This window comes from Delphinapterus leucas, chromosome 8 (genome assembly GCF_059928025.1).
Source record: "Delphinapterus leucas isolate spDelLeu-1000000601 "Yukka" chromosome 8, BTC_Dleu_Yukka2, whole genome shotgun sequence".
Lineage (NCBI taxonomy): Eukaryota > Metazoa > Chordata > Mammalia > Artiodactyla > Monodontidae > Delphinapterus > Delphinapterus leucas.
In genome coordinates, this window is record NC_143136.1 from 94,835,274 (window position 1) to 94,861,220 (window position 25,947).

The 25,947-nt window shown below is 45.4% G+C and overlaps 1 protein-coding gene and 1 non-coding gene across 2 annotated transcripts in view; one reads left to right on the plus strand and one right to left on the minus strand.

The window, feature by feature from the left end:
* Positions 1 to 25,947, plus strand: part of TMEM163 (transmembrane protein 163) — a 250,867-nt gene that overhangs the window by 185,467 nt on the left and 39,453 nt on the right. The window contains exon 5 of the mRNA XM_022569576.2: positions 21,336 to 21,432. Within this exon, the coding sequence (XP_022425284.1) occupies positions 21,336 to 21,432 (97 nt within the window). The remainder of the gene's footprint in view (positions 1 to 21,335; positions 21,433 to 25,947) is intronic.
* Positions 20,453 to 20,559, minus strand: LOC115802165 (U6 spliceosomal RNA). The gene has a single exon (XR_004022565.1). It is a non-coding gene; the product is annotated as a U6 spliceosomal RNA (small nuclear RNA).

Genomic DNA, 25,947 nt, shown 5'->3' on the forward strand with positions numbered 1-25,947 from the left:
ATTTCGGATGGCAGGAAGGAGCCAGGAGGAAAAGCATCCCTGGGCAGAGCGGTTGGTGGGAACCAGCCTTGGTGTGTTTAAAGGTCAGAAAAATAGGTTCTTGTGGCTGGACCCAGTTAGTGGGGGACAAAGGGGAGATGAAGCTGAGAGGTGGCCAGGGCTTTGGGACCCTTGGGAGGAATTTTGATTATCAGAACAGTGGGAATCCTTGGGCAAGTCAGGGGGGCAGAAGTGATCTGATTGTATAATTTACGTCAGAGAGCTCAGACGGTTTGTCATAGGGAATTCTGCCACTCTTGTAAATGTGGGCAGCTGTATGTTGTTTCTTTAAATATGAAATTTTTTTTTCATTTCACTGATTATAGTTGTACATATTTGTAGAACAAATACATTTCAATTAATATAAAATTTAAAGTGAAAGTTTGATCTCATTCATACTTACCCTCATCCTTTTCTCTCTCTCCCATAAAAGAGAATCACAATGAACAGTTGGGTATATGTATTTTCAGAATATTTTCTATGCAAATACAATATAATACACCACCCATATTCTTTATACACACACAACTAGGTGTAAATGAAAATAGGATCTTTCTGTATATATTGTTCTGGAACCTACCTCTTTTTCCAACATAAAACCCAAGGACATTTCAAAATCTCCTACCTATGGATCTAACCCATTCTTTTTAATGGCCTCATGGAGTTCTGCTGTTGGCTATACCAGAATTGATTTTGCAGTCTCCTATTAGTAAATGTGAGTTGCTCCAGCTTTTCTGTTGTAAGCTGTCATGCCGTCTACTGCTTGTGCGTGGATCTGTACACACCTCTTTGTGTATTCCTTTAGGCCCTGTGTTTGAAATATGGGGTCCCCCCCCTTTTTTTTTTCTTTTCTAATGAGAGACAAACTGTGAATTTACAAACCCTGTAGTTCATCCTAGCCCAATCTGTATTCTGAATGAGGGTGAAAGCTGACTTGTTGGCAAGAGCATGCCTTACACAGGAGACCTGTCAGTCTCCAGGTACGGCGGGGTTGTGGTTTGCCCTGATCTGTAACCTTCGTGGTTCGAGGGGTGGCCACTGTGGTTGGAAACGCCGCCAGCCACAAATGCTCGGGAGAATGAGGAACATATGCAGGGGATGATAACCTTACCTACTTTATATGCGCGTCAAGCCGGCAGGATTCCCCAGGCGTCCTTCACTGTGCTGCGGGCCCAGCTGCAGGTCTGAAAGAGGTTTCTTTCCCAAATATCATGAGTAACCAAAGCCGCAGCCAGGCTTGCAAACAGTCGACTACACAAAGCTGGGTTGGCCCTTCACATAATTAACCAGCGATTCTGCATTTCCAGAAATGTGATTGTTGGAGGTCCCAGTCAGGATCAAATACACGCTTCCTTACTATCGAATCTACATCTTGCAAATACCACATCCTATTAAAAGCAAAGAGCTTAGGGAGAAGGATGTGGCTGATGCAAGGGCTCGGGAGAAAGCAGTGACTTAAAGGGAAGTCTTCGGCGTGTGTGGCTGGACCCAGTCCCCACGATGTGATGATCCAGGAAGGCTAATCTTGCCGAGATGTTTGGAGAGGAACTGCACAGCACTTGGGGCTTGCTGCGTGTGGTTTGGACATGAGGCTGGCCTCCATCCACTGCCTCTGCGTGCCCAGTCACCAGCCGGGAGGTGGTGGGCGCCTTCATGGGAAGGCGGATGGGCTTAGGATCGTAGCCCAAGTACATATTTCAATAGCCTTTCACAAGGGGGCTTTTTTGTTTGTTTGCTTTTAAAGGGCAAAGCAGAACCAATGTAGATGTTATCACTCCCTTCTCCACATCAGAGTCAGACGTGATAGAAGCTGATAAATGCCATCAGAGCTCAGGCCAGAAGGAATCAAAGCACAGTTGAGGAAATGTGAAAAAGTATGTCCATCAGTTTCTCTCTGGGGCCTAAGCTTTATAATGTCTGTTTGGCCCATTTCAAGAAAGGGAGAGTGTGTGTGCATGCGCATGTGTGCTGGGAAATTGTACTCTGGGAGAAAATATATTTGCACGTTAGCTACTTTCCAGAAATAATTGCTTTGATTTATTCCTCCTTCAATCCCAGAGGGAAGCCCAGGATATTAGGTTTAGGTCCAAAAGAAGGCATGTGTTATTGAGTCAAAGAAACAGCCTTAAAGTAGTAATTCATGTTTTTTTCTTTTTATAGAATAAAAAGGATTTGGGTAGGTTTATTGAGGAAGACACTTTTTGTATTTCATGGGGACCCATTTTATATGGGGAAGTCAATCTTTTTTCTCCTGCTCTTAGAGAGTAGAACCTGGAGAGGAATCCACATGGATGGAGGCGCTGTGTCTTGGGCATCTGAAGAAACAGGGGCATTTGTAGGATGAACTTGAAGGGGAAGAGTAGGTACTGCCCCTGCTTCTGCTCCCTACATATCTCAGAGTTTGAGACCCGTATTCCTTTTGCTTTGGTATTCAGATGGGGACATATGGGAGCTTCCTCACTTGCATGATTACAATTTTCTTGTGAAGGCCTGGACAGGCCACTAGATTGGAAGTGGCCTTGGAGCTCGTGATGCCATCTTTTTCCCCGGTGTTGAAATCTTCCCTATTGCATTTCCATTACAGCACTCAATGGGCTCCCTGAAGCCCCTGCTTGGATATTCGTAACTTACCATTTTAAGATTTTGGAAAACCAATTGTAAAAGAAAAAATAGTGTTTTTATGACTTCCAACTAGTATATATTTATTATTTTAAAGTTGAAAAAAATCTCAAAGTATAAAAATAAAAATCACCCCTCATCCCTCCACCCAGATAATATGGTTAACTTTCTTTCCATCTCTTTAATACCCATTCATAGGTTTGTGGGTATTTTTTTAAAAATTGAGTTAATGCTCTGTGTTTGTTGTACGTCCTCCTTTCTCCCCCACCTAACTTCCTAGAGTGAGCGTTTCTGTCATTAAAAATTTTGATATTTCGTTTTAAGTGTCAGTGTTGCGTCTTATGGATGCACCATCAGTAACCATTCCCATTTGATTAAATACTTGTTTTTCTTTTTCTGTTATAATCCAGCAACAAAGAACCTTGTACATTCTTGCCTGTATTTGATTATTTTTTATGAAGAAAATTCCTTGAAATGGAATTTCTAGTCGGAGATGTGATTCACATGACTGCTTTGTCCTCTGAGAAAGTTATGACAATTTATATTCCAAGTGGCACTGGAGTTTTTCATTTTAAAAATGAACAATTTAGGACTTCCCTGGTGGCGCAGTGGTTAAGAATCCGCCTGCCAATGCAGGGGACACGGGTTCGAGCCCTGGTGCGGGAAGATCCCACATGCCGTGGAGCAACTAAGCCCGAGCGCCACAACTACTGAGCCTGAGCTCTAGAGCCCGCGAGCCACAGCTTCTGAGCCTGCGTGCCACAACTACTGAAGCCCATGTGCCTAGAGCACGTGCACTGCAACGAGAAGCCACTGCTCAATGCAACTAGGGAAAAGCCTGCGTGCAGCAATGAAGACCCAATGCAGCAACCCCCCCCAAAAAATATGTGTGTGTGTGTATATATAAAGACAATTTAAGAGGCAAAATGGTGTCTATTACAACTTGTTTGCTTTACAAATGTTTTTTTAAGACAGGGTGCTAGGTACCTCATTCCAAATCGATTGTGTTTGGCTAATCAAGATTTTCCTGAAGCTTTACCCAAACCAGAGTTTAGGGTAACTAAACTAACTAAAGCCATCTATGAAGGAAATGAAGTTAGGCCAGTGCAATTTAGGTGGACAAAATCTTGTTCATTTTGGAATGTTTCCAATAAATCTGTTGAATAAGTCAACTAAGGATTTGAAGTAGAGCTTTCATCTATCTTTATTTTCTAAGATCTATTTAAAAATGTTAAGACTTATTTTTCAGACCTTTAGAAATGTTTTCTGTCTGCCCTGATTCCTTTTCAAAGACCGCCAGCAAATTTTCCATAACGTTGAATGATGCTTCAGTGTTTGGGATGATGGGGTTTGGGACCTGGAGGCTGTTAGCATGACCGGGAGCTTTTCTTCAAGTCTCTCTGGTTGCATTTGTGTCTTCTTCATGAATTTCCTTTTCTGTGCCTTGTCTTCCTGGAAGGTCAGGATGCAAATGAAGAGGGAGTGGTGCTTGTTCTGTGTTTTCTTTGTCTCCTCTGGACCATTTTCTTGGATTCAAGCCTGCCTGAGCATTCTTCTCTGAATAGCACTTGAAAGGGTTTTGGTTTTGCCTTAAATATCAAAAAGATGTTTTCAAGGCTCAGCCCATTTGGGACCTATATCTAATATATATGTTTGCACTATTCATTTGGTTGTGTCTTTGACTAATTAATTGACTGAGTATTTTCTCACGTTCCTCTTAAATCTCACCTCATCCGAGAGTTGCCCATGCTGTCACGATGATGGATTTATGGACATCTTTTCTTTCAATCTTGATGTTTTCCAAGCCAGTGATCCTGGTTTCAGCCAGGACCAGAACAGCTCCCTCGATTAGGATGGATGACTCTGGTAGCCTTGCTCAGAACTTTGGAAAGGCAGGAATTGGAAAGCCCCTGAGATGTTGGTCTCATTGCCATATGCTTCTCTGGAAATTATAAAGCCCTTGTCCCTTGAAAACTTCCTGCCATGCCTGTGGGTCTCTCCTCCCATCCTCAGCCTATATTATAGCAGGATTTGGGACTCTGGGACTTTTTTTGAGCAAGCATCCTTTGATGAGTTTGTTTCATTTCCCTCTGGAACATTTTCTGTGACTTTTCTGAAGTTTTTTACAAGTCTTTCTAAAGTTTCTTTACAGACTTCCGAAAATTCTCTCCCCTCCCTCCTTGTCTGTCCATCTCTCTCCCTAGTGTGTGTGTATATATATATATATATATATATATATATGTATATGTCCATAGGTGCACATGCACACACATGCACATGACACATATAGGTAGACACACATACGCGTATATACATGCATATGTAGAGATTTGTAGAGGAGCCAGGGGAAGTGAGAACGAGAGAATGAAAGTGAGACAATGTCTTAATGACTAAGGATATGAGATTTATTCCTGGTTTTAGCTCTTAGTCATGTCTGAAAATGGTCTATTATGATTGGAAAGGAGATGAGGAATATAGGAGATATACTTAAAACTGAGAGCACTCTAGACCCCCGGTTTTGTTTTGAGGTGAGGCATTTTTATAAGGACTTGATTCAGGGGACAAGGCTGAGATGGTAAGTGATGGGAGCCTCCGTCTGTACTTCTCTCTCCACTGGGGCACACTGGACCTGCTGTCATGTAGAGGTATTTTATGTACATTTTTATTACTGGGTTTTCCCAGTGAAAATCTGATTGGAGTTGGTAAAAGACAAGGCATGGAGGATGAGTGTTCACCATGTGCTTCTCAGAATAATTTCTAATGGCCCAGTTAGGACCAAAGCAGACATAGAACTTGAGAAACAATAATGTCTGGAAGTGATTTCCTACAGGACCTATGAGCGCACTGCGGTGGTGGGCTGTTTTCACTGCCGTTTCTAAAGCAAAGCAGTGTGGGCTCTGGGTTTAGAAGTAGGTAACCTAGATCTGGGGTCCCCAGCCGTAGCGGGCCGCACAGCAGGAGGTGAGTGGCGAGCAAGCAAGCGAAGCTGCATCTGCAGCTCCCCCTTGCTCGCGTTACCGCCTGAGCCATACCTCCCCCGTCCGTGGAAACACTGTCTTCCGCCAAACGGGTCTCTGGTGCCAAAAAGGTTGGGGACCGCTGACCTAGATGGAGAGGCTGCGTGAATTACACAAAGGCTCATGTCAGGCAGTCAGGTTGTCTAGCATAGTTGTGGCGTGGATTTTAATTCAGCTCCTCCCTGATAGACTTTTGGTGTCAATAGCTTTTCCTCAAAATAGGTTACAAATCGTAGGTAGTTTTATAAAATTCTGTTGTCATGCTAAATGTGTCCTGAAGCATCCCTTCCCTTTTCTTTCTTTAAATGGAAGAAAAACATGCCTTTCTTCCTGTTGGCTTCAGAAAAAGAGTGTTCATTGCAAAGAGTGGAAGTCACCATGTTTTTTTGACCTACTGTAGGCAGAGCAGATCTTACTATGAAAGCTCTGTGCCCAGAATTGTGACTGGTACCCGAAGAGACCTGGCCCAAACTATCTCTCCAGCATACTCTCTGTAAGAACCCCCTCGCCTAGCCGGATGGGTGAATTTGTTTTGCCGTTTAAATGCCTGTTCCTACCTGCTTGTTCTCGCAAGAAGCCTGCCGCGTCCTTACTCCACTTATCCTCACCTTGCTGCCCTGAAAGACTCACCCTCCTCTGGAAAGCTTTTCTGGACTCCATACACCCACCGGGTCTGGGAGGTTGATTAGGCGAAGAAGCCCCCTTGAAGTGTGACCAGGGGCCGGGGCAGGTTCTGCCGCGGTTTGCACGTGGTCCCGCCTTGCTCTCAGGTATGTTGGGCCCATGCAGAAGGCAGATTTCAGTGGATCCTTCCGTAAATACAAAGTTGGAGGTCAAAGTTCATTTGCATGGCTCCAAACTGTCTATACATACACCTTTACCCCAGAAGTCAGTCGCAAAAACACACTGTCCATCCCATTGGGCACACCTGCATACAACACGTGCAGGGCCACAACGAAGGAAACCAGGGCCTCCCAAGGCTGCTCAGTGAGTGATTCTGTAATATGTGCAAGAACACAGCGATATAATTCCAAACGATCAGAAATTGCTGGGTGACCGTGGGTCTGTCGTTTACTGCAGCGCCGGTCCTGCTCAGGCACTCCAGTTGCCCCGAGGACTGGTGAGAGCTCACACTGCTGGGCCCGCCCAGACCCTCTGATCAGGAGAGGGAGTGAAGCTGGGAATCTGCATTTCTGACAAGTTCCCAGGTGGTGCTTTTGCTGCTGGTCTGGGGACCACACTTTGAGTAGCCCTGATTTACCGTATTTGAAGACGGTGGTTCTCACACCTGGCTGCATATCAGAATCACCTCGGGAGCTTCTAAAGGTCTTGCTGCCCAGACCACTCCCCAGACCAGTTACACCTGGATGTCTGAGGGTGGGACCCATGCAGCGTGCAGCCCTGTGATTCCAGGGAGCAGCCACCTTTGAGAACCGTTGTTCGAAGGGCGTGCGGGTCAGGTGTTAATATCCTTACTAATGCTCTGGGCGGTTAAAATGCAGTTGCTGGTTCAGGAGGTCCGGAAAGGGACCCGAGAGTCTGAAGAGCTCCCAGGTCAGTGCTGCTGGTTCGCGAGCCACACTTTGGGTGGCAAGGCTTCAAAGTGTTGGAGTAGAACAGGGGCATCTCAACCTCTGCCCTGTTGACATTTTGAGTCAGATTAATTCTGTGTTGTGGGGCAGTCCTGTGCACTGTAAGATATTTAGCCGCATCCCTGGCCTCTACTCACTAGATGCTACGAACAGCCACCCACCCACCCAGGTAGGACAACCAAAAACGTCTCGAGACCATGCCAGCTGTCGCCCCGGCGTGGGGTGGGGTGTGGGTGAACTCTCTGGAGTGAGAGGACTTACTGAGCTGGACTTAAGGGCCCATCTCCCTTCTTCACATTTCTTTCTTTCATGGAAGTTTTCCTCCTCTGAACAGGAGAAAGACCATTTACCTGCATCTAGACGATTCTAAGTGCCTGGCAGAGGCCACAGATTCACAGCAAGATGAATGAAATACCAGCCCTTTCACAGAAGGCACAGGGAGATGGCAAAATGGTGATGAAGCAGTAGGTGCCGGAGAAGTTGGGGGACCTGGGGTGGGGCCCACAAATGCCTGAATAATCTTTTAAGTAACGGATTTTGAAAGATGTCAGTAATAGCTTTATATATATTTCTACGTGAGATTTTGCTTGTTCCTGATTCCGATCATCTCTGAGTTAAAAAAAATTTTTTTTGCATGTCACATCTCAGCTCCTTTCTGTTAAAGGAAGTTTTTGGCATGTGACCTTTTAACAAGCCCATGAATAATTCCCTTAATTGACTGGATGGTGATGTTTTTATTCCGTGGTGTCTGAGCAGCCCAGCCACAGCACACACACTCCCACCTCGACCTACACACCCAGTGACAAGCTATTAATTCAGCCAGGGGTGCAAATTACATATCTCTTTCATGCTTTTGAATTGCCAGCCTTTTTTACACCAAGCATGTTAATGGTTAATAAAATTACTATGTACACATGCATCAGTCTTTATCTACAAGACCCTCATTTTCTAATTCGGTTGAACCACCTCTGGCATTAATGGTGCACATTGAATGGATGTTGTGATTACCCAGGGCCTCATTATATAGGCTCCATTAGAGGCGGTGTCATTCTTTTCCATCTGTCAGGAAACCAATGGGCTGGTAATTAGGAAGGGAATGAGCATTGCAAGGGCTGCTCAGAGCCACGTGGTATTTTTCTTTCAACATGCCCGGGATTCCATCTTTCTTACCCCCTTGCTTAAAAAAAGCAGTGGCAGTTTAATTCAAAACCGTTGGGTAGACAGATTAGAGCAAAATGGGGTACTTGCAACCGTAGGTTGAATAATTATGGCGGGAATAATAAATGACTTTCCTCCTTACTGCTCCCATGATTGTTCATCCCATGTGGCTGGCAGTCTGTCCCTACAAGACTCTTTTTGTCATAGGCAAAATAAAGGCCGTGGTTGATAAAAGTCTCTGTTAGATCTGAGTCCCCCCAACTCAGGCATAGTGAATTATTTACAAACAGGCCCTCGTAATTTCTGGTTGTGGGGCTTTGGAGGGACAGATTATCTAATGCATGCATCCACGAAGGCCTAGCCTGCGACACTGTTAGTGCCAGAATAGTTTAGGAGACTAATCCATTTAGGTGAAACGCATTTCCTTTTTTAAGGAGCTGGCTTCCTGTAGGAGGGGATACCAATTCAAACACTTTCCTTTTGTCTGATTCATTGAGCCAGCATTTTGTTTTGTTAAGTTCTGTTTTCTCTTCAGGGGAATCTCTGTGTCTTTATGTAGCAGAGCTGGTCTCTGCCCTCTGTGGGAAACAAGCCCCCAGCATTTGGCCTCTGTGACAGGCTTGGACAAAAGCTGTCGAAGTACAGTATCTGGTTCTGAGACTTCAGGGCGCTCAGGAATCATCAGTGGAGCTTATAAAGACCCCAGAGTCTGTGCCCATCCCACTCGAGAGATTTTCTACAGATGTGGGCTGGGCCATGGAGTGTTAGGTGTAATAAGAGCTTCAGATCATGCTTTGGAGAAATGAAGACCCAGAATGGGGTGAGAAGCAGCGGGGTGGGTGGCCATACCATGCGCTTCTAGTAATACTGATGGATGAGGTATTACCCAGTATTATTTCTTGGGTAATACCCCCCAAGGAAAAAAAAATTTTTTTTTAAACCCAAAGAAATAGAAAAAAGAAAAAAATTTAAAAACAATAAAAAGAGAGAAAAAAAAGAATGAAGGTTCAACTAGAGCTTTCACTGTTGTTGCCAATAATTGGGGCATTTGGATGGATTTCTCAGAACTCGTGTATGATTCCTTCTGAGAGGGGTCCACATCCTTAATTAATGAGTTGACAAATTAGTCATTTTTAGGACATTGAGTTGATTGTTTGGAGGAACATGTGGACATATCAAACACAGGTGGTCTTCTTAAAATGGTTTCTTCCTCCTTTTGGTAGTATGTACAGTTAGTGAAATTATAACAAGGTTTTCTTGATGCCCCTCACCCTTATTTTTTTTCCTTTTTTTTTTTTTGGCCTTGCCGCGAGGCATGTGGGATCTTAGTTCCCCAACCAGGGATCGAACCCGTGCTCCCTGCAGTGGAAGCTCAGAGTCCTAACCACTGGACCGCCAGGGATGTCCTGCCCCTCACCCTTATACTGGCACAAGAGTTTGGTTTCCAGATGAATATTGAGGGTGGGACTGGTAATGTGAACTATCTTGGCCTCTGCGGTCGGCCCTCGGCATCCACGGGTTCTGTGTCCACAGGTTCTGCATCCTCGGCTACAGAGGGCCGACTATACTACACCATTTTCTATAAAGGACTTGAGCATCCATGGGTTTTGGTATCTGCGGAGGTCCTGGAACCAATGCCCTGCAGGTGGCGAGGGACAATTGTCCCTTGTGCCCTGAAATGTGACCCTGAATGCTGTTTGTCTGGTGCGTAGCTGTCTACACCCGCCTCTCTCCCTGTACTTACCCCCTCCCTCTGCAGGCAGATTTGTGTTTTAAGATTGCGATTGCTACCTCCGCTCTCCTTCTCTGCCTTTTTCTTTCTTTCTTTCCTTTTCTTTCTTTTTTTAAATCAGATCTCTGCCTTTCTGATTGAGCTTTTTCAGATGACTCAACACTCAGGTCCTCCCCTCCATCCTGGACGGTGCCAGCCTTCAGAGAGGCTGTAAGGCTTGACGTAACCTTTACCCTCTGCCTTCAGCTACCATTTTCCTCCTTCATCTTCATCCCACTGGCTGCCTTGGTGTTCTTCCATCAAGTCAAGCAGACTTGTGCTTAGAGCCTTGCTCCTCCTGTGCCTGGAAGGTTCTTGCCCCATATATCTGCATGGCCTGCTCCCTAGAATGGTGGCTGGCACAAAGTAGCTTTGCAGGGAAAATGTGTCGAATGAATGGATTCCGATAGGCCTCTGGATATACTCTCCTGGAAACATACTCAGAATTCTACCCAGCTAACTTCTTTTGGTTCTTTCAAAGTCAACTTAAATCTCAGCTTCTCTAGGAATATTCCTGTGATTTCAATGCCCCCTTTCTCTACTCTTTGAGGAAAAGGACTATGTCTTATTTGTCATTTTATCTAGTGCATCACAGGTTTCTTGGCATCTGGTCAACCCTCACTAAATATTTCCCTCAATCTCAGATTGATGTAGTATTTATTTTAATAGGTGGTGCATGCACATTGTTTACAAAATACATAAAATACATGCTAGGGTATATAGGGAAAAGCAAGCTGGTATTCCCCATGTGTTTTCTGTAGAGGCTGTCATCACTCTTTTTGGGTATCTCCCTGCATATATTTTATGCATACACAGCAGTTAAACGTTTTTTAAACATTAAAAAAGTTTTTTTGTTTAAGAAAAAATTGAAATTGGTGCACAGATCATTGACACTAAATATAATTTTAAATATAAAATTGACTTAAATATACTTAAATGGTTCACTCTGAGTAACCAGTTTGCTTAAGTAGTAAGATTTCTTATTCTCCTGAGAAACAAGTATTACCCTGAAAGTCCTTTTTAAATCTCCCTAAAACCCATCAGTTCACTTTGTACTTCCCTAGGCTGAAAACAGTGTCTATCAGCAAATCTGCCTTGGATCTCACAAGAACTGGTAGGCACGAGCCCCCCTCTCCCCACTTCCACTTCTCCCACCCTATTCTAGCATCATCTCTTTCCAGGATCCTTGCTGTTACTGTCACCGAATTAAGCCCCGTGGACCCTGCTTGGGCCATAGCCCTACCAGGGCTGCAAGGAAGATTCTTTTTCTGTTCCGGTTTGTGCAGCCAAAAATGAAAGCAAAGCTGAGATTGAAGCAGTGCAGGCTTTATTCAATGGCTAGAGAATGGAGAAGTGGGAACTTAGTTCACAAATCAACGTGGTAAGAGGGATCTGATTTTAGAGTAGAGACAAAAGGAGGAGGAGTGAGGCTAATGATGGGGAGGCATATGCATTAGTCTATTGGGGAAGGGGCGGGGCTTTCTGAGGGAGTGGCGTGCCACCCTCTCTTTATCCTCTTTTGGTCCTAGACTTCCGGTCATGGCCGCAGATGGGTGTGTCGTGTAATATACTAATACAGTAAAATCTGCATATAGTGAGAGGGTTGGAGGTCGGATTAGTTGCCGTCTTGGTTCCAGCCGTTCCACTTTTTTTTTTTTTTTTTTTTTTTTGCGGTACGCGGGCCTCTCACTGTTGTGGCCTCTCCCGTTGCGGAGCGCAGGCTCAGCAGCCATGGCGCACGGGCCCAGCCGCTCCGCGGCATGTGGGATCCTCCCGGACCGGGGCACGAACCCGTGTCCCCTGCATCGGCAGGTGGACTCTCAACCCCTGTGCCACCAGGGAAGCCCCAGCTGGTTCCACTTTGTTTTTCTCTTCCTTTAGCTTCCTTTTTTATCTCTTAAAGATTTGTGTTAACTCCTATTAAAGGTGGGAGCTGATGGGTTTTGAGGAAGGATCTGGTACCTGCTCTGGCAACATTACCTTCTCTCTGGCCACCCAGCTTCCACCAGTGTCCCTCTTTGGTCTGTTCTCAGCAGAGCAGCTGGAGTGATCCTGTTTACATGTGAGTCATTTCTCTGCTTAATCCATTGTCGGTTTCCTGTCCTTAGCATGACCGTTAAGGTCCTGCATGGTCACTGTGTTCCAGCCTTGTGGGCCCCATCGCTGTTCATGGGCCCTTTCCATATCCCGAAACAGCAATACCATAGAAACAAATCTCTCTTCCTCAAGACTCTTAGGCAAGCAAAGCTTTTTTTTTTATTAAAAGAGCTTGTGCACAAGGGAGAAAACTCAGCTCCGTGAGAAGGGACAAGTTGCTTTTATAACAAAACGGAGGGTTTGTCTCATGATCACTGATAATTTCCAGAAATTGTTCAACTTCTTTGATCAGCAGCAGATGTCTCCATGGTGGCTATCGGGAATAGGGAGCCCTTCTGTGAGGGGGAAGGAGTGCAGGAGAATTTTCTGCAAGAATGCACCAGAACAGATGCCGTGAAAATTTATAGCTGAGCTTCTTGTTTTGTGGCAACTAGGTACACTCTTTAGTATAACAGAGATAAACTTAATCTTTTATTCCTTCCAGTCTGGTTTTTGTTTCTGGGACTCTGGCCTCCAGGGCCTTTGTTCTTTAGCTTCCAAGACCTGTTTTGCCCAAGGCCATACCCTGGTCCTTTTCCAGAATGGGTGTGCTCGTGTCTTTGTGTCTCACCTCCTGCCTAGGCGCCTTTGCTCTCTGTTCCCTGTCTAGAGTGTTTGTCCTCAGGTAGCTGTACAGCACATCTCCCATCTGTTAGGTCTGTGGTTAAATGCCCCCTCGTTAGAAGTGTGACGACTGTATATAAAGTACACTCCTATTGTTCTCCTTTGTGCTGCTTTATGTTTCTATGTGGACTGTGCTTATTTGTTCACATGCTTATTGTCGGTCTCTCCCGTGTAAGCTCCAAGAGAACAGGTAGTTATTCGCATGCTTTTTCGCTGGCTGCTGAATCCTTGTACCGGGAAACAGTAGGCGTCACTCGGTATTTGTTGGTGGATCAAAGGAGCCTGGGGCTCGTGGGTCTCAGCATGCACCCCCCTTGCAGCGTACATTGAAAGTTGAGGGACTGGGTGGGGTCTGGCAATCATTAGAATGGCCGTGCCCTGTTCCTTTGTCTCCTTGCATCTCTCTACACCCTAGAAACAGCATCATGAGACCGAGAGGGGCCCAGGAAAATGGCCCTGGGCTGCCAGGCTCAGGTGATGCCTCTTCAGCTAAGGTCCGTGTAGCTGGCTGTCTGGACATTGCTTCTCAAGCTTCGCAAGTCCTAGACTAAACTCACCACCCACTACTAAGCTCCCCACTCCAGTCTCATTCCTCCTGCTTTTGGATGTGCCACTACCTCTTTCCTGTAGGAGAGGAAAATCAGGGTTTTCCTGGCATCCTTCTCTGCTGTCCAGTCAGTTACCATGTTCCATCCACTCTGCCTCTGTAAGGTCTTTCCCGATTGATCCCTCTGTCTGACTGTCAGGGCCCCTTTGCAGGGGGTCGTCACTTGTTTTCTAGGCTACTTGCATTGTCTCCCTGCCGATTCCCTTGCCTCTAGTTTCTTTCCCTTCAATGCTGCCAAGCTCTAAGCCCAGTCAGAGGGTTTTTGTAAAGCCGAGATCACATCATGGGCCTCTCTTGCCTGAAACAGTTTAATAACTTCCTATCGCCACTGCAGGCTTTCTCAGCCTCAGATGTGTGTTCCACCTTGATGATTTTTGCCCTATCGTACGTACCACCTATGCTATTGCTTACTTAACATTTATTTAAATATAATCATATTTGACTTTTTTCCACTAGGCAATAATATCCTTGTAGGCATGGGGTGAAAATCAGTTTTTCTAATGTACATTAAAATAACTATTAAATACAATGTGCTGGTCCTTGTACCATCTAAGATCTGTTGTATATATCACGTTCTCAAACTCTTCCAAAAAACTGAAGAGGAGGGAACACTCCCAAAGACATTCTGTGAAGCCACCATCATCCTGATACCAAAACCAGACAAAGGTACCAGCAAAAAAAGAAAATTACAGGCTAATATCTTTGATGAATATGGATGCAAAAATCCTCAACAAAATATTAGCAAACTGAATCCAACAATATAAAAAAGATCACACACCCCAACCAGGTGGGATTCATCCCAAGTTCACAAGGATGGTTCAACATATGCAAATCAATCAACGGGATACACCACACAAACAGAAGAAAAGATAAAAACCACAGGATCATCTCAGTAGATGCAGAGGAAACGTTGTGCATATCATGGGTGTTGTGCCCTCCATCTCGAGGGGACTTCCAGGACACAGAGGGCCCTTTGTGTGGTCCTTGCACTGCTGCTCCCCTAGCCAGAGGCTCCAGGAAGAGCATCTCCACTTTGAATTGCAATGGAAGCAGGACCACCCAGTGTTAACGTATTCACATTTTTGCTTATGACGTTCCCTCTGCCTGGAGCGCCCTCCACAGCCTTCCAGCTTCTCTGCTTGATGACTCCTGTCCAGTCTTCTAGACCCAGATTAACTGTCACACCACAGAACCATCCCTCCTTCCCACTCAGTCCCCTGGTTCTGTTTCATCCCTTTGACCCTTTTCTTCTTTTTGTTCCTTGTCCATTATCTCTTCTCACATTCACAACTAGTGACTGTCCAGTAATGATTTTCAGGTTTCCCACCCCAGATTTGTGCTCTCGGGAGGCTGGGAATAGATTTTGTTTGCCTTAGCCTTGGCATGTAGACCTTGAAACGTGAATGAATGCAGTTAGCCTGGTGGAGCAGTAGATGTGCTGGGACTGGTTGACATTAGATGAGAACAAGAGTGAGACTTGGCATGTAAACCTGGGAGCTGGGGGTTTACTGGAGGGAGGGAAATGATGCATTGATTGAAGAAAGATACCAAAGGCATGATGCCCCTTTGCAAGGTTTCCTAGAGCAGTCCCTGCTGGCCCACTTTATACACTTACCTGATCTAGATGAGCAGCTTCTGGGTCTCTCTCTCTTTGTCTCTCTCCCTATCTATCTATCTATCTATATAAATTTATATATTTAAAAAATTTAAATTAAAGTATTGGGTGAACTTCTATATTTTCAACCCAACCGTTAGAGCTCCACTGTCCAATGTGATAGTCACTAACCACATGTGGTCACTTAAATTTTAATTAAGTAAAATTAAATAAATTAAAATTTTAATTAATTTTAAAAGTAGTTAAAATGAAAACTTCATTTCTTCAGTTGTATGAGGTACATTTGAAGTGGTCAGTAGCCACATATGGCTAATGGCTACCCTCTTGGACAGCACAAGATGGAACACCTCCATCATCACAGAAAATTGTACTGGACTGCACTGCTCTAGCATCTAATCCTTTAACAAATCCCCCATGTTGCTCTCGTCCCTAAAGTTGAAGCCAGGGAGAAAGTTCTATCTAAATGAGATTTCACTTGGATGGGATTAGTCATCTTGTGTATTGTTAGGTGTAAAAGCAAAGGGCCATTTGTTGAGTAAGGAGAGGTTCTTAGTGGTTACATGTTGAGGAGATGGACAGTCTATCCATGGACAGGGTTTGACCCCGTACCTGGAGAGCTCTGGCCTGAGTGACGGTCCCTGGTCCAAGCCATCTTCCCCCTCAACACAGCCTGTTCACAAAGCAGCAGGTGGATGAGGTTGAAGCTAAAGAGAGAAGAGAGAGACTTCCCTGGTGGTCCAGTGGGTAAGCCTCCGCGGTCCCAGTGCAGGGGGTCCAGGTTCAATCCCTGGTCGGGGAACTAGATCCCGCATGCATGTCGCAACTAAAGACCCCACGTGCTGCAACAAAGATCCCGCATGCTGTGACTAAGACCCAGCACAAACTAAATAAATATTTTTTTAAAATCTAGAGAGAAGAGAGATGGGGATGTGGATAGAGAGAGGAGGTGGAGTCTTAGAGCCTGGAGGGTCAAGTAGGTAAGATGAGTAAGAACGGGAAGGGGAGGGGAGGGAAGTCCTGCGTTGGGAGAGGAGGCGGCTGGTGGTAATTAGTCAAGGAGCAGGGAGTCTTGTATAAAACGGTGGCTGTTTGGCATGGCTGTTACAGAGAAGGAGAAATGGCTCATGGCATGCTTGGCACCCTGTCTCCTTGCCTTTATCCCGCCTCCTAGCTGGTTTTGTTCGTGGCTTTATTTAAAATGGCAGACTACGTGGAGTGAAAGAGGACTAGCTAGAACGAAACAGCATGAGAAATCGTGCACCCCTAAGTACTATGTATACTCGCCACTTGACTGTCTTTCATTTTTCATTATTTCACATTTGACTGGACGACAACCCAGATTACATGTGCTTTGGAGACTAGGGTGACAGATAATAAATGAAACATTACACTTTAAGCTGTAGATTGAATTGGTTAAGTGCCAGAGCTATTGTGTTTTAGGTCTTTTGTAAATTAGGGGATGCTTAGAAGAAGCTTCTTTTTGGAAAATAACTTAGAATGGGGATGATAAGACCCAGGCTTTATTCATGTGAACCACAGGCCTTTAAACCTGCAGTTGACCAGGGACCGAACTTCCAACCTTCTCTCCTTTGGATGTGAGAGTGTCTGCCGACAGGTTTTGCCCTTGCAACTTCAGAGGCAAAAATTAATGCTGACTGCAAGGTGATTCATATTTTCACGATGCTGAACACTGGGAGAACTTGGCAGTCTTTCAGAGAAGAAAAAAAATGTGCTAGTGGTGTTAACCATTTCTTTGGATTCTACTAGTCTTCTTTTAAATATTAAATGTGTCTTTGGCAAGACTAATACTACCATGGTTCTCAAACTTCAGTGAGCATCAGAAGGACTTATTAAAACAGATTGCTGGGTCTCATCTGCAGAGCTTCTGATTCAGTGTGTCTGGGGTGGCCTCTGACATTTCCCTTTCTAACAAGTTCCCAGGTGATGTGGACATTGCTAGTCCATGTACCACACTTTGACAACCACTGGTCCTGTGGGAATTTAAATGCAGCTTCAGTCTGGGTTGGTTGGGAGATTGTGTTGAAAGGGGGCTGTAGTTCATTTGCCTCTTTCTTTTTTTTTAAATTAAATTTTATTTTTTTTCAATTTTGTTTGAGTATAATGTAGTTGATTTACAATGTTGTGTTAGTTTCAGGTGTACAGCAAAGTAAATGAGTTATACATATACATACATCCACTCTTTTTTTAGGTTCTTTCCCATATAGGCCATTACAGAGTATTGAGTAGAGTTCCCTGTGCTATACAGTAGGTCCCTATTAGTTATCTATTATCTTTTTTTCTTTCTTTCTTTCTTTTTTTTTTTTTTTGGCTGTGTTGGGTGTTTGTTGCTACACTCAAGCTTTCTCTAGTTGTGGCGAGCCGGGGCTACTCTTCGTTGAGGTGCACGGGCTTCTCATTGCAGTGGCTTCTCTTGTTGGGGAGCACGAGCTCTAGGCACGTGGGCTTCCATAGTTGCAGCACGTGGGCTCAGTAGTTGTGGCTCGCGGGCTCTAGAGCGCAGGCTCAGTAGTTGTGGCGCACAGGCTTAGTTGCTCCGAGGCATGTGGGATCTTCCCGGACCAGGGCTCGAACCCGTGTCCCCTGCATTGGCAGGTGGATTCTTAACCACTACGCCGCCAGGGAAGCCTTAGTTTTCTATTTTGTATATAGTAGTGTGTATATGTCATTCCCAATCTCCCAATTTATCCCTCCTCCCAAAGTTTTTCTTTTTTTAACTGAAGTATAGTTGATTTACAATACTGTGTTAGTTTCAGGTGTACAGCATAGTGAATTGGTTTGTTTTTTTTTTTTTGGTAGATTATATCCCATTAAAGGTTATTACAAGATATTGGGCATAATTCCCTGTGCTATACAGTAAATCCTTGCTGTTTATCTATTTTACATATAGTCGTTTGTATCTAGGAAAGGGAAAATCACAGTAGGAAAGGCAAATATATGGTAAGGATTGGAGATCTCTTAAATAAGCCAGGGTGTGGATTAAAAAAACAATCCAAGAAACAGGTTGTAAAAGCCCTCACTTGCCTCTTTCTGAATCAGTGTCTTCCTGCTGTGGGATTTGGCCTGGAGGGAGGAGGAGTCTGCCTTCACTTTGGTGACCTGGCTCTGCGGGCACACTGCCCTCTATATGTGCCAGACTAGCCTCTCCAGGTGAAGGCCAAGGTGCGCTGATGGAACAATTCCCCTCCCCCGCCCTACCCCCGCCCCCCGTCCATCTCCCCCCAAACCAGGAAAGAACCCACACTTGCCGATTCAGAAGCCGCCATATTTGCAGTATTTGCTCCTGACCCAAATCTCCCCTGCATCCTGGAGACGACTGCAGCCCCAGGGCAGTGGTGGGGTGGGGATGTCACGTGAATGGCCACAGCCTTAGGGTGGCTGACCACAGGGAGGGCGTCAGGAGACCTGGCTTTTCTTTCTGGGTGGACTTCAAACTCCTGCGGTGACTTTGGACAAGCCTCCCAAATACTCGACTTTCCCATTTCGACTCCTTGTGTTTACGAAACACAACTCTCGCCACCCCCCAGCTCCCAATCCATAAAATAACAGAAGAAGAAAAACCCAGGTCTGGTGAGTGGCCACCGGGGCACTTATGAGCTGATGTGCAGAACTTCTGAGCACCTGAGGAGAAATCTGCTGTGTAAACACAATATAGTATTAATAACATGTTAAAAAATAGCATCACACCCTCTGCTCATAATAGCTGCTTTTCAGCCCTGGGGGAGCTCTGACACACCGGCTTCCAGCAGTGTTGATGGGAGGGTGACTGTGGGCTTTTGAATTTGCAACACATTTAAAAGAAGATGAAGGGCTTCCCTGGTGGCACAGTGGTTGAGAGTCCGCCTGCCGATGCAGGGGACACGGGTTCGTGCCCCGGTCCGGGAGGATCCCAGCCCGTGAGCCATGGCCGCTGAGCCTGCGCATCCGGAGCCTGTGCTTCGCAACGGGAGAGGCCATAACAGTGAGAGGCCCGTGTACTGTTAAAAAAAAAAAAAAAAAAAAAAAGGGGCCCTCCAGTAAGCCACCTCATCCCGCATGACTGTCCTCTCAGCTGTGGCCCCTCTGCCCCGAGCACCCTCCCAGGACTGTGGTGACCAGGTCTGGCACATTGCCTACGTTAGCCTTCTTCACTCCTGCTGCTGCGTCCCTGTGTGCTTTTGGCCTGCGTTATCTTTTTCCCCCTTCAGTGCGTGTTCTTCCTCTGGCTCCTCATGGGGGTGTATGGCACCCAGGGCAGATTATCCTTTTGGTTTACAGGGCCAGGATTTCCTTTTGCTCAAGCCTGTACCAAGAGCCCCAGCTTGTTTGTTACTTTTCCCACATCTCTATGTTCTTTTGTGTTTCACCCCAGCCCTCAACGATCGTCTGTGTTTTTGAAAGAATAAAACCTACAACTAACGTGTTAATTAGAAGCCTACTGGGTGGACTCCAAGCAGCCTGTTTACATACTTATTTCTGACTTTTAGGTTTGGGGGAACATGTCTGTCTATAGGTTGGCTAGGATTCTAAGTAGATGCCACTTTGGGCAATTCTGTTAGTGCAGAGAAGGGAATCCAAGGTGGGTAATGAAAAATGATTTTATCTGATAGCTGGGGAGGAGGGCTGAGAAGGCTGCCAAATGATGGTGACCTCATGTTGGGACAGCTAGGGTTGACTGCAGTCATTCTTGTATTTCTCTTTCCTCTCTTTTCATTTTCGTTTGGTATTTTGACCCTTGTATTACTATCATCATTTCCTCAGGTTTACTTTCATTTTCTGTCTGTCTTTCTCCTGGGAGTTGTCGTGTCTGGGTTGCCAGAGACAGCTGATGCATCCCGAGCCTGTAGACATCCTCCCAGCTCCCACCCGCAGCCCTTGTCTGAGTGTCCTCGGCCTTTTCCCTTGGCCTCATCCCTAACTCACTCCTTCCTCCCCCTGTGTTGGGTGTCTTGGCTGACCTCATCCTTCCTTCTCTCCTCTCATTTCTTTTAAAAGAATCGCTCCATCCTGCCATGAATACTCTTCTTTTGTCATTACCAAATTATTCCTTCTTTTTATCTTTGGGAAAATCCAAAGGTGTCTATCCTGTCATATCATCAAGAGACATCCAGGGTGGGCTTTTCAGTTACTTTATTTAAGCCAGCATTAATGGGTAACTTTTTTTTTTTTTTAACATCTTTATTGGAGTATAATTGCTTTACAGTGGTGTGTTAGTTTCTGCTTTATAACAAAGTGAATCAGTTATACATAAAAATATGTTCCCATACCTCTTCCCTCAAAAATACGGAACGGTTCACGAATTTGTGTGTCATCCTTGCGCAGGGGCCATGCTAATCTTCTCTGTATCATTCCAATTTTAGTATATGTGCTGCCGAAGCGAGCACAGTGGGTAACTTTTTTGTGCTCTGTGCAATTATCTCATTTCATCTTCAGGTAGGAAATAGTATTCCCATTTGACAGGTGAAGAAAATGAGGCTAAAAGAAGTTTGGTAGCGTGACCGAGATCAACCAACAGGTTAAATGGTAGCGCTTGGGATGTCTCGTGCCAGAGCCTCCACTCTCTTTTTTTAAATTTTATTTTACTGAAGTATAGTTGATTTTCAATGTTGTTAATACCTGTCATGCAGCAAAGTAATTCAGTTATATAATTTTTCTTATTTCCATTATGGATTATCTCAGGATATTGAATATGGTTCCGTGTGCTATACAGTAGGACCTTGTTGTTTATCCATTCTGTATTATAATAGTTTGCATCTGCTAATCCCACACTCCTAATCCATCCCTCCCCCACCCCCTCCAAAGCCTCCACTCTTTGCTATTAAACTCTGCACCTTCCTGCTGGAGAAGTGAAAGGTTGTGTTGCCAGGCAAGGGGGAAGGATTTTATGTCCTTGAAGACCCTCCCACACCAGCATTCATGGGTTGCTGTGAGGTCATGGTGATCCCCTTTCCCACGGGATTGATTTGGTGATACATCTCTGAATTGTATTCTTCTGGAGATGATTCTGTATCAGTTCTGAGACTAGGGGTGGTCATGGTGGGAGTGTGGCAAATTACGGTGGATCCCAGTGCCTCAGGCTGTGTCAGTGTCACTGTCATTGTGTAAATCGGCAGGGTGGAATTCTCCCAGTAAAGAGTCCCAATGTTCTCTTTCTTTGCAGAGCCTGTGTCATCTTGGGGGTGATATTCCTTCTGTCATCCGTATGCATAGTGGTCAAAGCCATCCATGACCTCTCGACTAAGCTGCTTCCAGAAGTGGTAAGGTTCTTCTTTTGTCTTAAGAGTCTTTCCTGATGGTACCAGCCTCCTGTGTTACCTCTCACCCCAGATGTACTGGGGGAAGTTGGGCAGGTGGAGAGAAAACATACAATATTTAGGAGTCCGGAAGAACTCACTGTAGAATGTGAATGACTTGGTGGAGACAAGCAGTGGGCAAGATAAAAAGGTAGTTGAGCTGGTACTGGGTTCTGTGTCCCTCTTCTTAGATCTTTTGACTACTTTTAAAGTCTTTTATGTTAAGAGAAATGGAGTGATTTTTATATAGCAGAGCGGTCCGATCCCGTGTTGTTCGCATCTGTTTTTCTGTGTCCATTCAATCACTATTATAATGAGAATTATTTTTTTCCTTTGTACCTCAATTCAGTATATAAATCTGTTCACATTAGGCTTTCTGAAACAACTGACATTCAGATGCGAAAAATGGAGGACACAATTTCATATTAAAGTGTGTCTTTGACTGCCTTGTTTTCTGGGTGAGAGGCACCCAGATTCTTTTTTTTTTTTTTGGCACTCTGATTCTTTATTTTCCCCGCCCCTTATGAATGCTGTGCTAAGGAATATTTTTGCCCTCTCCTATCAGGCTGTCTTCATGTTAGAAGGCAGCTGATATATGTACCAGGAGAGTAAGATGCTGCCATTACAATGCTTCACTGTACAGACATACCTGAGAGATATCGCGGGTTCGGGGCCAGATCACCACAGTACAGCAAATAATGCAATAAAGCAAACCACACAAAATTTTTGGTTTCCCGGTGCCCGTAGAAGTTATGTTTACTATGCTGTAGTCTATGAAGTACTCAATAGCATTATGTCTAAAAAAAAAAAAAGTACATACCTTGATTAAAAACTACTTTATTGCAAAAAACATGAACTATCATCGGAGCCTTCAGCAAGTCTTACCTCTTTGCAGTAGTAACGAAGATCACTCATTATAGATCACCATAGCAAGTTTAACAATCATGAAAAAGTTTGAAATATTGCGAGAATTAACAAAGTGTGACACAGGGACAGGAAGTGAGGAAATGCTGTTGGAAAAATGGTGCCAATAGACTTGTTCAACACAGGGTTGCCACAAACTTTCAATTTGTAAAAAAAAACAAAAAACAAAAAAGCAGTGAAATGAAGTGTGCCTGTATGTAAGTTGCATAGTGATTTAATACAAAATTATGGGCTGTTCTTTTAGGATGTGATTTGGTTTGAGCTTGGCTATGTGCACCATCTTATAAAAGGCCTAAATTATGAGACCTTTAATTTCACTTTTAGAAAAATACATGTTCATCTTTTGGGGGTAACGTATTGCATTTGTGTGTGTGTATAGGGAAGATGAAAATGAAGCGGGGCGTTACGCTGCATTTAGTAGAGCTGTTAAGGTGGCTGCTCTAAGTTGTACTGTGTGCTCACCCCCGCCAACTTGAAACAGACATTAGAGCCATTCCTTTAGTAACTCCTGAGGACGTTAACCATTATTTATCATCGCAGCTGGCAAGGAGCATGTTCTCTAATATCTCCATGACATGGAGGAAAGATGGAGAGCAGGGTAGGAGTGTACCCACCTATGGATCTGGTCTTTTTCAGCAGAGCTCGCTCAAACAAATAATCCCATGGCTTATACTCCGTGTGCTTCCTCTCACATTGTGCTTGTCTCACCTTGATCTTCCTGGTTGCCTGGGATCCTGGACTTTTCCATCCTTTTCCTCCATCAGATTGGCTATCCTGTGTTCCATTCCATCAGAATCTGAAGCTTAGGTAGAACGTAGACATAAAAGTATTAAGCGTGATGGATTAAGATGTCAGTCAGATAACATCTTTGCATTTTATAAGGGATGGAAATCTGACTCCACTCTAAGAAATGTTTATTGGTGGGAATTTTCAGCCCTGGGCTAGTTGATGCATTCATTTATTTAGACATTAAAAATTAATGTGTAGCACGGCTCACTTAATATGGAATAGATAGCTGTGCTCATGGACCCTTGTTCGTGGCCCCCCTTGTTCTTGTCTTGAAAGCTGAACCATTTTTAACCGGGAACAGTATTACATCTTACAATGCATATAGTCTTAAAGAGAAGAAGCTCACCAAGTTAAATTCCACATCAAGGTATGATGTCTGATGCCCGCATTGGCTGGGATGGGAGAGGGTGAAGAGCTCCATGATTGTACCAAGACTGGCCCTGTTCTGGGAGTGCTCACACCCACTGCATCTTTTATTAGTCCTGGTGTGGGATTTAAAAATCACACCTGTTTATGGTCATCTCATCAGAACTCTAAGGAAAGATGGAAGGTGGTTTGTCGTTTTGTTTTGTTTTGTTTGTTAAGCCTTCAGAGTTACTGAAAGGTAACAAAGGCATGTGATCTCCTGTTTCCAGCGGGGAGGGCTTCTGATCAGCTGAGTGGCACGCGGGGACCACGTAGATGCTGCCAGGTGTTATCTGACAGCATTTCAATCCCGAGTCTTTGGGTTCCTACTCTCTGCTCTAGAAGTTTGGGGAGCCCAACCCCCTGGCCTGCAGTCATTCAAGATGAGCGTCCATCCACAGTGTCTCCTGTGAATTCGCAGCCACAAACTCAGATGCTCACAGACGCCAGTCACGAAAACAGGAGAAACTGCCTGGGTCTGTGGCATCCAGACAGTGTGTGCGCAGAGGAAGGGTCGGCCCCTTAGCGGAATTGCCATGGAAACCTATGTTTAATGGGAAATAAGTGGGCAACTAATTAAATTTTGGGAACCCTGGTTGGGAGTCAGTTTCCCGCAGGCCAAATACAGCCTTTGCCTCTTTGCTGCTGCTGGCCTGTGGCGGTAGAAATCAGGGAGACTGGTGTTTATGGCCTTGATGTTCTGGATTTCAGGTCTAAGTTACAGATTCACTCTTGCCCTCATCTGCAGAATTGCCTTTTGATGTATGATTTCCATCAAGTTGTTACTGTGGGTTTGTCTGAAGCAGTGTTTTCCCTGCCCCAGGTCCATCCTGCTCCCATCCCTCGCCCCGGCGGCTTTCTTTTTCTTTTTTTTTTTTAAAGGTTTTATTATATTTTATTTTTGGCTGCATCGGGTCTTTTCTACTGTGCACGCGCTTTCTCTAGTTGTGGCGAGTGAGGGCTACTCTTTGTTGCGGTGCGCGGACTTCTCATTGCGGTGGCTTCTCTTGTTGCGGAGCACGGGCTGTAGGCGCACGGGCTTCAGTAGTTGTGGCATGTGGGCTCAGTAGTTGTGGCTCACAGGCTCTAGAGTGCAGGCTCAGTAGTTGTGGCGCACGGGCTTAGTTGCTCGGCGGCATGTGGGATCTTTCCGGACCAGGGCTCGAACCCGTGTCCCCTGCATTGGCAGGCGGATTCTTAACCACCGTGCTACCAGGGAAGTGTCCTCGGCAGCTTTCTTTTTAATGTCACCTGCACAATTCTCAGAGTGTGAGTAATTGTAAGAATGGGTGAGTTTTGAATAAGAAAGCTATGACCTTAGGAATTTCCCACCTGTGAAGTCAGCTGGCTCTGAGCCGTGATGTCGCCTGCCCCTCAGTGGCCTCATGCTGGAGGAGTCTGGCCAGCTATGCTCTCAGGGGACCCCCAGACGAGAGTCTGCAGTGTCTGCTGTGAGTGCTTCATGAACAAATGGCTTAAATCTGCACCCTCGCGACCTGCACGGGGTCACGTAGGATCATCGATGAAACAGATTCCAAAAGAACCTTCTCAGAAACTCTGCATGAACTACGGTTCTAGAAGTTGGGGAGCATGGGTGGTGCCGCAGATGTGGTGGTGATAGTCTGGCCTTATGTCTGGGGCTGCTTTGAAAGGAGTATTATCGTCTTACTGTTTTTACACCTGCCACAGCCCGCTTTGGTAGGCGGGGAAAGGTGGCATGCTTCTCTGTTATGGTGGCATATGGGGGCTCTGAAAGCTGAGGCGATCTTCCCGGGGTCATCAGCTGGCTAGTGGCAGTACCTGGATTTGAACCCTTGTCTCCCCATCTGGGGCTGTCTTGGCTTCTGGTAACTGTGAGCTTACACGCTCCTGCTGTTCATTGGCTTTTCAGGTCCAGGTCTTCTGTCTTATTTCTTCTTCTTCTTCTTTTTTATTTATTTATTTTTTTTGGTACGCGGGCCTCTCACTGTTGTGGCCTCTCCTGTCGCGGAGCACAGGCTCTAGACGCGCAGGCTCAGCGACCATGGCTCACGGGCCCAGCCGCTCCGCGGCATGTGGGATCTTCCCGGACCGGGGCACGAACCCGTGTCCCCTGCATCGGCAGGCGGACTCTCGACCACTGCGCCACCGGGGAAGCCCTTTAATTTGTTTTTTGTTTTGTTTTTCCTTTTCTGTCTGCCCAGACCCCCAGCTGGTCCCATCCCTGGCTTTTCTGGCTTCCACTGCTGCCCTCACCATGCGGGCCCCCTGCCCGCTGTGCCGCTGACCAGGGTGTGCTCCCCTTGCTTTGTCTGTTGAAAAACCTGCAGGCAGGTGAATCAAGAAGCAGTGGAGAAGTAGGCCAAGTGTGAATCGAGGGGA